At 38.6% G+C, this 12833-nt stretch overlaps 1 protein-coding gene across 2 annotated transcripts in view; it reads left to right on the top strand.

Moving 5' to 3' along the window:
- The window catches only part of LOC110048725 (exocyst complex component 2-like), a 78035-nt gene that overhangs the window by 54015 nt on the left and 11187 nt on the right, over positions 1-12833 (top strand). For both annotated transcript variants that reach the window (XM_089298521.1, XM_089298522.1), the window contains exons 23-26: positions 2500-2616; positions 3446-3587; positions 3980-4035; positions 5040-5162. In XM_089298521.1, coding sequence (XP_089154647.1) covers positions 2500-2616; positions 3446-3587; positions 3980-4035; positions 5040-5162 — 438 coding nt within the window. The remainder of the gene's footprint in view (positions 1-2499; positions 2617-3445; positions 3588-3979; positions 4036-5039; positions 5163-12833) is intronic.

Raw genomic sequence — 12833 nt, 5'->3', positions numbered from 1 at the left:
TGCATTCTCTGCTAAGGGCATTATTATCTCAACTTAGTCCATGTAACTAACGATGTCTGGAGATCTGACCCGGATAGTCGTTGCTTTAAAAACCACAGGCAGTGGTGCTATCCAGTAGAGTGGAAAAACTACAGGATAGTGATGCCATACAAGTCACTTCTTGCTTGCAACAACACAATAGTAACTCAGAGAAACAAACTCTTACCACCAGCAGACAACGCTGTTTTATTTATTTTCTTGAACTTTAATTTGATTAGTGGTGAAAATCTCCCAATGCTAGCAGATTTGTTCATCTTGTGACAGAAAAAAACCTGTGCTGTGCCACCATAATTTCGTAATTTAATCATTTGTTGTTTTTGTTTTTTAATTAAAATATCTTTAAAAACATTTTAAATAAATAAAACTTAGAAGGGATCAAGCAGTTATAAATATATGAGGAAAGCGAAACAAACAATTAAGATTTGACACTATAGCTTCCGACAGAAATTTTCCTGAAAGAAGAATGTGCTTGTCAGTCAACCAAAACGCAAACTAGTAAGTCAAGAACTCCCAGGTTATTAGCGTACCTAAAATGGACATTTCATTCAAAATATCAGTGAAGTAGGAATGTATTCATTTAAGTGATACCATACTGAACCTCTCTGATCTTGTCGAAGGATTTCCCATGATTTACTGGTATGAAATATGCAAATTTGTGTAGCTTGTGTTCCTACACAGTAATTGACTGTGGATATACTACAGTCAATCGACAATAACAAAGCGAAAAGTTACCTCATCTTTCAAGGATATTTTTTGCCAACATCTCTGCTTATCTCTTATGTTAAACCTATTTACACTGATTTGGAGAAGTAGGAAGAAGTAGACTACGACTGCATCACATATTAACTTGTATTTCGGGGGAATTAATGTTTGAATCTAAAAATGTTTTGACACTCCGAAATCTGCAAGTTCAGTAAAGTCAAATTACCAACTCTTCATGTTCATAACTCCATTTTCAGCCATTATTTGTACCTTTACAGCCTAAATGGACTAGCAAATTGTCGATCCTGATGCTGGCCTAAATTACAACATGGCAATCTCAACTGGCGACCCCCACTTTGAAATGGAAAAAATATATCGCAGCCGTCCAAATTGTAGCTAGACTCTGAATTGTAATGCTAGATGATACAGTTCTTTTGCTTCAAAATCTTGTCCACTTTTGATAAAGTATGAATCACAAATAACCCAAAAATGTTTTGACAGCCCACAAATCTCAGTCAAAAGTCTCTTGAGCATTTTAGCCCAGTTCTCGAAGTGATGCTACTTGTAGCCCGACCCAGATCCCACTTTGCGTAGTCGTGAACATAGAAATTACTTGTTCAAACACCTGTAGAAATGCAGGGATTTTATCAATCGAGATAAATTTTTCACTGAAGTATTCAGGGAAACTAGTAGATCATATTAAACCAATAAAAAAATTTAGGGGTTGGTGGCACTTTTAACAACAACATAAGCTGTTTATTGACATGAATAGCTGATCCTAAAGTTCAAATCGCTGCACCGTTAGTACTTGTAATTTTTTTCCAAACTTGATGTGTTTACAAACTGAAACTATACATCCTTTGTTGTCTCATTACTTGTCCAGAAAATGGTGGGTGAGGAGGGGGGTGCTTATTGTAAATTTTGGCCGATACAGGGGCGCTTATTTGAGGGGGGTGCTAGTTCAATGATTTATGGTAAATGTTTTTTGTTTCTTAGAAATCCTTTTACTTTCATGCTTGGAGGACAATTTCAGTGAACACAAACATAAATAAATGCTTACTTCTTGCAATACAGTTACTGAGAATGCATCTCAGAGATGCGCCAATTTATTGGCAGATGTTAATGAGCAGTTGTAATAAATTCTTTATTGAACTACTGTCAAACCTCCAGTTGCGACAACCTCTGGTAAGCTACCACCTCTCCCCAGGGACCAGTTTTCCAAAATACCTTAAGTTTTGAAGTCATATCACTATATTTGGAACCTCTTATAAGCAACCACCTCTCGTAAGTAGCCACGACCACTTTTAATTTTGAAATTTTCTTTTGTTCTTAACCTCCCATAAGCACTTACTTGAGAGATAATAGAGAGAAAATTGGATAATAAGGCATTGTACAACATTATTGTATTCCTGGGTAATACAAAAGATGGAAATATTTCAAAAGGAAACTGGATTTTTCCTCAAAATTGACTTTTTACCTGAATAAAATGCTTAAAACATGTCTCTGCAGTGACAATATGCTGATGAGGCAACATTTTGATCTGCTATGGTTTAAGCTCTCATAAGGGACCCCCTCCTGTAGGTGACCACCTTGGCTTGACATTTGCGATGGTCGCTTACAGGAGGTTTGACTGTAACTTGTTTGGTCTGTAGTGGAGAATATTGGTCTCATTCTCTTTTTGTGCCAGTTTATAAACCTGCAAAAAAGAACAGACCTCAGGATAGTTCAATAACTTGTGTATGTGCATATCTTTGCCAGGATGAAAGGTTACTGATTGTGCTCAACAACTGCCGTTATGTAAGAAACAATGTTCTTCCAAAACTAGTGGACAGCTTTAGAAGTAATGACTACCCTATCAATGACAAACTAAAAAAGGTAAGAAGGTGGTGTTACAGTTGTACTTGATTTTGCTGATGGTAGTAATTCTGCATTTTCAAATAGCTTACAGTATTTACTTGTAACAAATTACAGTGTTTTCTTTATTTCGTTATTTCTTTCTTTCTTTCTTTCTTTCTTTCTTTCTTTATTTAGTTAGTTAGTTATTATATATTTCAAAGTCAAGTCGGTCGTTAACTTAGAAGGGTGTAGTAAATGAGATGTAATTAGTTTAAACTTTTTGGGGCATCTCATCAGTCATGTTAATTTGCATTGATTAGTTTGTCTCCTAATCAGGCAGAGTGTTTTCAATGACCAAGCAAAGGTGGCTCACGGTTGTTTGCTATATCTTTCAACACTTCATTCATGAATCAGTGGAACCCCTCTTGTTTAGTTGTTTTTATTTTGATCCTATTCTAGCATTTGAGTTTATTGTTACATTCAAAAGTGTGTAATTTTATTTGCAAGGGAATTTTATTTGGTTTTGCCTTAAGCCATCAAGCTGCAAAGCCTAGTTCTAAGCTCTTGGGCTTCTTTTTCAGGATTTAAAAGTGGCCTCCCTTTTCAAATATATGTTTCACTTTGCAGAAAAATAATACTCACTAAATGGTTTTTAATAAATCAAACTACATGCAATTTGTTTCTAAAAAAACACTTGCACTTGAGGTATTAAATATTCTGCTGGGAATGTTGCTAATTTACTGTTGAACCCTAATGCATAAGGCACTATGTATGGACTCAAATGTTAGCTAGATATAGACAAGCAGATTGTGAATGTACCAAAAGTCATCCACTGAGTTGTGCAGAAAATTCTTATAATCATTTTCAGGATCTTACCAGTGAGTTGTGTGATTTAGAAGGAAAAATCTTTGATGCATATATTGAACAAAAAGCAGAACCTCTGTTAGCATATGTAGAGCCTGGATTGACAATGGGTGACTTTAAATGGCACAACTGTCTTCCTCCAAAAGGTAATGTACTACAGCTGGGAAATACAGTGGTAATTCATCACAAAACTGTATAATATGTACAGCTAGATAGTTCAGTGAGTCAGTGAAAGCTTGAAAAAATAAACGCTAACAAGCAAAAAATGATCAATGTGCAGGAAAACAGGCCGTCATTATCACTCATATTTTTTAGTGTACTAAAAGTCATACAGCTGGCTTAGGATCCTGCCCAGTAAACCATCAGAACAATATTCCACAACACCAAGAGTTCAAAATCCACATGAATTTAACTTAGATCGAAGGAAACTAATGCTTTAAGACGCTTGTTTGCTCAGTGAACTTACTATGAAGTCATTGCAACACTAAAGTGATTCCTTACAACTAACCTTGTAAATTCCTTTTACATGTTGTGGCAGATGTACGCAGCTATGTTAAGGAGGCCATTATGAACCTAGTCACTGTACATGCACAGGTGGGTATGAATATGCGTCACCATTCAGAAAACACAATACTGTAACTAGGTGCCTGAACTACACTGTCATCTAAATTTACATGCACACCTAGTACAATACGCTCAGCCACTACTATACTCATGTCCTGGTTATGTGTTCAACTGTTCTATACATTCTCAAAATATCTCAAACTTAAAACAAAACCAATAAATACTTGTTTGGATGATTTTGAAGGGTAGCTCCCCTCTACTGACTGGTCAACTGTCAACCAACAGGTTGCTGAAAGTCAGCCAAGTTCCATTCGTCACCCCAATATTTTGGCTATTTTGGGGTCATGCTTATACTAGATTTTCCAGCTGTTACAGTATTATCAGAGTCTACACTTTTCCATCCAAATTTCTGTACATCTGGGGTAAAGCTTAGTTGATAACCAAAGTAATGCCTACAGTAATAATTGTTATAAGCAATTTACTGATAGATAACAAACAATTACCAACAAAATTTGTTGTTAGCACACAGTTGGCTTTATGTCTTAAAGTGTCAGCCAATAGGTTTTTTTGGAATGTGCTCATGAACCCATCATGAAGAGGGTGAAACTGAATTATGAGACGGACAAACTAGGAAAAAATCAGATGTATCAGCCACTGGTATTCAAGATTGCCACAGAGTACTGCAAACATTGATAGTACATGAAACGGAATAACGTTGGGAATGGCTTGCTCATTTGTCTTTTTATATAGTTTGACAAGCATTAATAGTTAAGGGTAATAAACTGTTCAGATTATTAAGAAAACATAATGACTAACAGTGACCTAATCTTGGACCTACCTTACTCAGCTCAACAGTAGGCTTTATTGGCCCAAACTTGTGCACTGTGTTTTGTCATTTCATTTATTGTATTTACACTAGAATATTTACTTTTGAATATTTTTCTTACTGTGGGTAAACTAATCCATCATTAAACAAACTTTCTGTTTTGCCATATCCTTTAAGATAAGATAATTATTGCTGATGTTTGTTTCAGGTGTTTGCTGTGTCAGAGGAGTTACTAAGTCAGGTGCTGTCCCGTCTGACTGATATGTTAGCAGATGAGTTCTGCCGGCTTATTTCTGCAGTCAAAACATTCACTTCAGCTGGTGCTGTCACGGTGAGTCTTACTACTGCTTTCATACAGTAAACTCGTCTCCACCACCCATGTTTTTGTAATGAATCACCTCAGAAACTCCAAACTGCTGCTGGCATACTTAAATTTGATGTATAGCTTTCTATGCTGTCTAAATGGAGTCACTTTAATGGATCAGTCCTTATTAAGGGATGCTTTTGTATATTAACAAATTTGACATCTCAGTCTATAAATAACATAGGTGCTTAAGACATGCATGCATGTTAGTAAATTAACTCTAGAGGTAGAGGTATTTGAGTAGACTCCTAAATAGTAGGGTTTAGGCTTATTCAACAGGTTTATTTGGTTGATAATGAACAGCAAACAAACAAGAAACAGCTAGGTTAATTATTGACTTTGATCACATCGTGTAACTCTGTCTCATGTTCGCATCTCCTCGTGCTCAGTTAGTCTCATTCTAGTTGCGTGCGATCCCATAATTAAGTTTTGTTTGAATGCTGTTTCCCTTCTTCACCTTTACAAGGGTCTTTCCACTGAGTCACTTAAGAGCTTCGCCTTGAATCGCACCAAGAAAGGGCTTAAGCGCATGATGGGAACCTCTTCGCACCAAAAACATTCCATCACGCCAGCTATCTTGTTATCCATTCATCCTTCTTTGAATTTGTCTACATCGTCTCACGCGGCTCTTTGGGCCTTATTTACTACGGCATTTTTTTCCTTTCTCCTCATTGAAGTCCAATCTGGTCACTGCTTCAGCCTCCTCCTTTAATTACGATCTGCACCTGGTTCAGCATGGCATAAAATTTACTGACTCTGGCACCCTTTTACGTATCAAGTGGTCTAAAACACGGCAGTGTAAAGAAGGAATTCATATCATCCCACTTTCCAGCATTTCAAACTCATCACTTTGCCCCGTGTTAGCTATTCACCATTATTTCACCTTGGTTCCTGCACCATCTGTTGCGCCGTTTTTCTGCCTTCCGACATCACATAGTCTGGGTTCCACTCCACTCACTGCTACTTACTTCACTACTTCTCTCAAGCGACTCATCGCCAGCCTTGGCGTGGATCCAGCCAACTACTCTCCACACAGTTTCAGGCAAGGTGGGGCAAATTACGCTCACCTCGCCCCATGGTCATTTTGCCCCCAATCACTTCACCCCAACCAAAAGTCAGTTCGCTCCATAATCGAAATTAGTGAAATAAGTGAAATTTGTCGTGAACTTTTTGTTTTGATGTTGGAGTTGGACTAATTTTGAACAGTTGAGATTATTAACTTATGCAGCTTCCAGTTGCATTCGCTTGCACTTGGTTACACTAAATATCATTTCATTGGATTACCTTCTTCAACACGAATTCTTATACGTTGTAATCCCTCAAAAAACCTCGTTATTGCACGGGAGGAATACTTGAAGTGTCCTTGTTAATTCTTATCATTATCAGCCCAATAGTTTAGCTTACTCAAGAGAGACGACATCTGGTAATGCCACACTGACGTACGCTTCAAATTTCAGGACTTTACAGTGATGAAACATGGCTAATCTTTTACTTCGTTCTTTTTCTTTTACTTTAAACAATAATTTTAGAAAACAGAGCTTTATGTACGCATGAAGGCAGGTAAGCCTCACTGTTTTCAATCATGCTAAGTAGTCGGCTTGTGAGTCACTGTGAAGTAGCTCATGCGCAATCATGGCAAAACCACTTTTAGAAAAGATTTCGAGTTTGAATAAAGGTAAGTTTGCATAAATTCTTTGGCTTCTTCTAGGATTTTATATTTTTATCAAAAGAATTGTCATGTTTTTAGTTTTTTTTGTATATTCTATGTATTGTATTGTTGATCGTTGCTTTTATTTTATTTGGTGGCTCCCAAAGAAGTCGTTTGTTTTTTGTTTGTTTGGGTTATCGGCCTAGTCCCTCAGTACATTCAGGTAAGAGCAGGCTTTCAGCAACCGCTTGGGTGACTGTTCATTGGCCTCGTATTTGTCCCACAAGTCAAGCAGTTTGGTCTGAAGCTCACAGTACTTGCATCGCTGGATTCTCTTAAGTTTCCTGTCAGAAACAAGGTGGATCTGCAGGGCAGTAAGTTTGGCCTCTCTGTGTAGGAGTTGAATCAGGAGGTATAAGGGCAGGTGTCCACGTATGGAGGTTTGGTGGTTGAGGTCATGGTGCCACCCCTCGATATCATTATTTGTCCTCACAGCTTTTTTAAACACAGTCTAGTCTGACAGGCTCCAGGTGGTGCCACTGATCCAGTTGCTGGACATGTACTCAATGAGGGGCTGCAATGTGACAGGAGCTTGGTGCTAGAGGCGGTTAAACATCATGATAAATAGACAACTAAGATAACTTAACGATAGTTACCTTAGGCCTGACTGTGCATTGCCAGTCAGTGGCATGTGCTCTGCGGCATTTGATGTTGTAGCAGTAGCCCCTGTTGTCGATCAGTTTCGGTCTGCCTTTCGTAGTAGAGTCTTCCAGGATTTGGAAGGTGACAGCAGAGGAAAAGTTATTTTCTACAGTTGCCGGTAGTGGCTCAAAGATAGATGATGTAAGTGGCTCGTAGTGGGTGAACATCGACTCGGTGAAGTCAACAGGTGTACTCTCGGACAGCGACATGGACAGATAGGTTGCACAGTGTCAGTCGATGGAAGCACCAGTTTGCACAGGAAAACGGTAATCACTGGGAGATTCCCGTTCCACAAGTGCGATGTTGCCAACGAAAACAACCATCACATTGAACGCCTTGCTGTTGCGCTCATACTGAATTCTGGCAAGCAACACACTCTGCAGACATGTCAACAATGATGAAAAATTTGTTTGATGAAGTAGCGATTGTAGCTCAATGTTGATATGATACCCGAATAAGAGTCAACCACCTTTTATACAGTTCCCTAGAATCAAAATTTTCAATTTGGTAAAAAACACTCTTGGATTGGCTGATTGGAACAATAGCTGTGTACTAATTGATTACTGCCTGGGGTAGTCACTCGATAAAAATCGATATTGGAAACCACTCGATAACTCGATAGTAATCAACAAATTGAAGTCCAGTGTTATCGATGATATCGGTCACTCAATAAAACTCGATACTCGCATGCTGGCTAGGTTCAAAATTATCGATTTTATCAAATCGATTGCCTTTGTTCGTTAGTTTATGCTTTAAAAAACTGTATCCATCAACAGAACGTTTGATTGTGACTTTTTAATTGTGGTTCTTTCACTTATCCATCGTTTTTTCCTTTAAATATTCTTTTTATATTATTTTGTTGAGAAGTTCATCATTTACATTGTTTTACTGATTTATTGAACAGTTTCAAAGTTGTTAATTAATATGGTTTTTGCAGGAGCAAACATTTCGCTAAGCTGCAGTTCATTAAACAATACACATAAAGCCTTGGATGGTTTTCAAAGTTTTTCAAATATGATTGGCCATCGATCGATCAACAGACTTTGTTTTTTTGAAAGGTTGGCAGGTTGTGCCGAAAAAGAGTCTCACCTTGAATTAAGGTTACCATATACCTTCAGGGGTGTCTCGCGTCCAAGCGATGTAGCGCGTCCGGTTGAAGCTGTAGATACCTAAACCCCTATATCAAATTACAGCTTATAGAGCTGGCTATCAAACTATGCCAAGAATTCTGAAATAAAATGAATTGCCGATTTTTTTCATGACCACTAAATGTGAGCGCCCCAATCACCTTTTGGAAGCTACAAGTCGAAGCAAATTTTGTTTTTTGCCAATTTATTTTTTCCTCGGTTTCAGGACAAAAAGCGGAACATTTTCGAAATAGGATTTAAAAATTGTGAAGTGATTGTACAATCGCTCTCCAAGAAAAAATATTGTAAAATAAACAATTAACAGACAGGTTTTGTTTTTTATATGTTAATCTAGCTACCGTCCAAGTTTGAGGACAATCGAACAAATTCCCTTTGAGTTGTGTCTGCTTCAAGCGAAAAAAATGTATTCGAGAAAACAGCGCTAAGAAAAATCTCTTGCTTTGCAAACTAACTCCACCCACAAACGCCTTCAACCGGGTTCTCAGATCACTGAGCCAATCAGTGCTTGGAAAGTTACTACCATTAACCTCGCGGTGAAATTTATGCGCAAATCTCCAAACAACCCTTGTGTTTTGCAATGCCCTCAAGGCGTAGATAATTTTTCTGTAGCTCGGTTTTTCTTGAAGCTGGTCTGGCAAAATGGGGAAGACGAAAAAGGATATGAGCACTAGAGTGGCTGGGTGAAGAAAACAAACAAAAGAAAGCACAGCGGAGCAAATGTGCATGGATAATATTCCAACAATTCTTCAGTATCGGACTCAACAGAAGACTCATTGTAAACATCGCTGTTATCGCTGTCAAGTTCCCAAATTTTTACAGAACCTTTGTCTTCTCTTGACTCGATCTTTTTGCCCGCTTGATACCATAGCTACAGCTTCATCCACAAGGTTAACTTTCGCTTCTTCGCTCATTGATGTATTTTCATTCGTTCTTCACTGTTTTTGCTTTTTGGAACTGGTCCACAGAGTTTTCTGTGGTCCATGTTTACTGGTACTTATAACTTAATAGAATTACACCTAATACGAAAAATGCTTGGATTAACAATGCTGATCAACTGAGTAGCCAGCCAGTTTGTGGTATCTATATACTATATACCTAGTAGGTAACATTCTCAGTTGATTGCATGCATGTTATAGGGCTGTCAATCAAGAGGGAACCTTTACTTCCTGCCATAAGGTATACAATAACCTTAATATAAGTTCACACATTACGCATGGGTATGTGTGGCAAGAAAACAACAATACAGTCTTCATTAAAAGACGTTATGTGCAACTACACGAGCAATAAATCAAATACATTGTTCAAATGCATTGTTTATTTTACTAAACAATGTACGTAAAGCCATGGATGGTTTTCAAAGTTTTTCAAATACAATCGGCCATTGATCGATCAACGGACTTTGTTTGACTTTGTTGCTGTGTAAGTGCTACAAGTGAATGCTAAACGACACACATAATCAAACACCTTCTGTACACCTTAGAGCTAGTACTGCAGTGCTCCAATCTTTGCGCACAGTCTTTTCAAGGATAATCTTTCGCATGTGTTTTCTGGTACTGGCTGCACTTGAAGCACTTGGAAAACCATTCTGTTTTTTGGGAAACTATTCCAGGCATCTCGAGCATGTTGTTTGCACTTTAGTATTCCTTTGTGGGACTCGTGGATTTTCTCCAGCATTTGAGCTCTGAGTGCATGTGGAAAATTAGCTTTTGATCTTTGAATAACAGGCTTCTGAAAGATTTCCTTTTGTTCCTTTTCCCAGTGTTACTCAACTTCTTTTCCTAGTAGAGCTCACATCAGCCATATTAGGCATGGAATTGGCTAGGTATTGCATGAACCCAAAGAAGAAGGTGTGTACCTTCCCAGGAATTGGCATGAGACCATCTCTAGTAAGTAGGTAGCCTATATAAGGCACAGCATCTTTTCTAATGCGATACTTCTGTGGGTTGAGCTTCAGGTTTGCTTCCTTCAATCGCTCAAGCACTTGTTGAATGTGGTTATCATGTTCTTCAGCATCTCGTTCCCAGACCAGTATGTCATCAACTATTGGCTCTGCACCTTCAATGTCTTCTAACAGGTTAGACATGGCCTTCTGGAATACTTCCAGGGCTGATTTGATGGCAAGTGGAAGTGTTGTAAATCGTTATCTTCCAAAGGGTAATTAAAGGTGCAGAACTTGGAGCTGGCTTGATTTAGCTTGACCTGACAAAACCCGGACTTTACATCCAATGTTGAGAACATCTTTTGCTCCAGGAATATCTGCTACTACTTCTGAAATGGTTTTCATTGGATACTTTTCATGCTTTACTGTCAAGTTCAGATGTCTTGAAACAATGCAAATTCTGATTTTGGTTTTTAATGATAATAATCGTGGCCATGCCGCTGACCCAGCGTGTTGGTTCAGTTTGTTTGACAATCACTCCAGCCTCTTCCATTGGATCTAACTTGTCTTTTATCCTGCCTTTCAGTGCTACTGGGACTTTTCTTGGGGGATGGGTGACCGATGGTACTGTAGGGACAATCTTGATTGTATTTTCACCGCATAGACAACCAAGTCCTTGAATAAATTGGGGTATTCCTTCAGTGTGTCCGGAGCTTTGCACTGTTTGCTTAGTAATGCCATGTCCCAATTTATGTTGCTTCAACTCAGTGAGGTACTTGGGTAGGAGAAGACAGAACTGTAGGTATCCAGTGGATGCATCCCATCTCTGCACAGGTGACTGCTCTCAGTACTGCTGGTACTTTGCAGTTGAAAATGTAAAACTTCATATGGTAGAGTTTGCTTTTATGCTTCCATGGCAGTGTTGTGACTCCTGTGACATCTATTTGCTTTGATGCCAAGTTGATAGCAGGTTTTTAAGGACATCACATTGCAGCACTCTTTATGTAATTGAAACTTGAGCATTTTCTGATGGATCCCCTGTTCATTTTATCATACCATTCACTCAAGTCAACAGTGTTCACAGTCTCAATACATCCCACATAGACGTTTTCATCATTGCTCCTTTCAAGGACATAGTGAATGTCCGTTGGTGAAACTTGTGTGAACTTGGTTCTACAAACCCTTGCAAAGGGGTTTGGCTCATTGCACTTGCTGCATTTTTGTCCTAGTGCTGGACATTCACCACTCTTCTAGTTTACAGTTCCACACTTGGTTCATTCTGCTGATTTTCTTTCTTGCTTCTTGCAGAGCATTTGGGGCGATTTTCCAGATTCTTATACTTGGGTTCGACAGCTTATACTTGAGGATCTTCACCAGCCATTGTCTCTGGTTGAGAACTGGACATAGGTATTTCTAGGTTTCTGGCGACATTCATGGTTTTTTTTTTAGGGTCATCTTGGAACCTTCTCGAATAATTTTTCTCTAGCTTTCTGCAAGTGACATCTAGTTACTTCTCTGTCTCTGACCATGTTATCTGGATCCTTGTATGGAAAAACTTTCACTAACAGCTGAAGGTCTGTTACAAACTGGTCGAGCGATTCCCCGTCTGGATGTACTTTTTTTATGAAGCATTTGAACATCTTTGCTTTGTCCTTGTCGAGTGTGTTGTAAATGTCTCGGCCCTTATCTCTGACGCAAATAATCAGGTAATTGCACCATTGTTCTTTGGTCTTGCTTACATTTATAAGAGGGCCATCAAAGGTGAATTTGCAATGCTGTTTGAAGGATCTCCACGCTCCCATCAGCTCACCTCTTTACCAGTCCTTTATGGGTATATTTGCTATCAAAATGCCTTCAATTTCACTTCTGGATATCTGTGAAACTTTTATGCATCCACTCTAAGGGTGTATCTTAGCTTGCTGGATGGGTTCTTTTCAGGTAGAGGTTTGTGTCCCACTTCTGACACCATATTGTGTATGCCATACACAAGGCAGTCATGTTTCCCAGACGAATATTTATGACAAACCACAATGCTTGGCAGAATACACAACACTTGGCCACTCTTAATCACTTGCCCAGAAGAGTTTTTATAGAAATCTTTTATGAATTTAGACCATCCCAGAGCTTGACATTGCGACCACTGGGGTCGCCAATGTGACCAAACCTTTTCTTTGACAACTAACTTTTCATGCTTTTCACTGAAATACTTTTGCTGGTGACTAAATCTGTAAACTTAGGGGCCAGCTGGTCCCAAGGTGTTT

The sequence above is a fragment of the Orbicella faveolata genome, unplaced genomic scaffold (assembly GCF_042242905.1).
Source record: "Orbicella faveolata isolate gen_17 unplaced genomic scaffold, um_ofav_v1 contig_3, whole genome shotgun sequence".
Classification (NCBI taxonomy): domain Eukaryota; kingdom Metazoa; phylum Cnidaria; class Anthozoa; order Scleractinia; family Merulinidae; genus Orbicella; species Orbicella faveolata.
The sequence above is the reverse complement of the archived record's forward strand: the minus strand, read 5'-3'. Positions and strand labels throughout refer to the sequence as shown.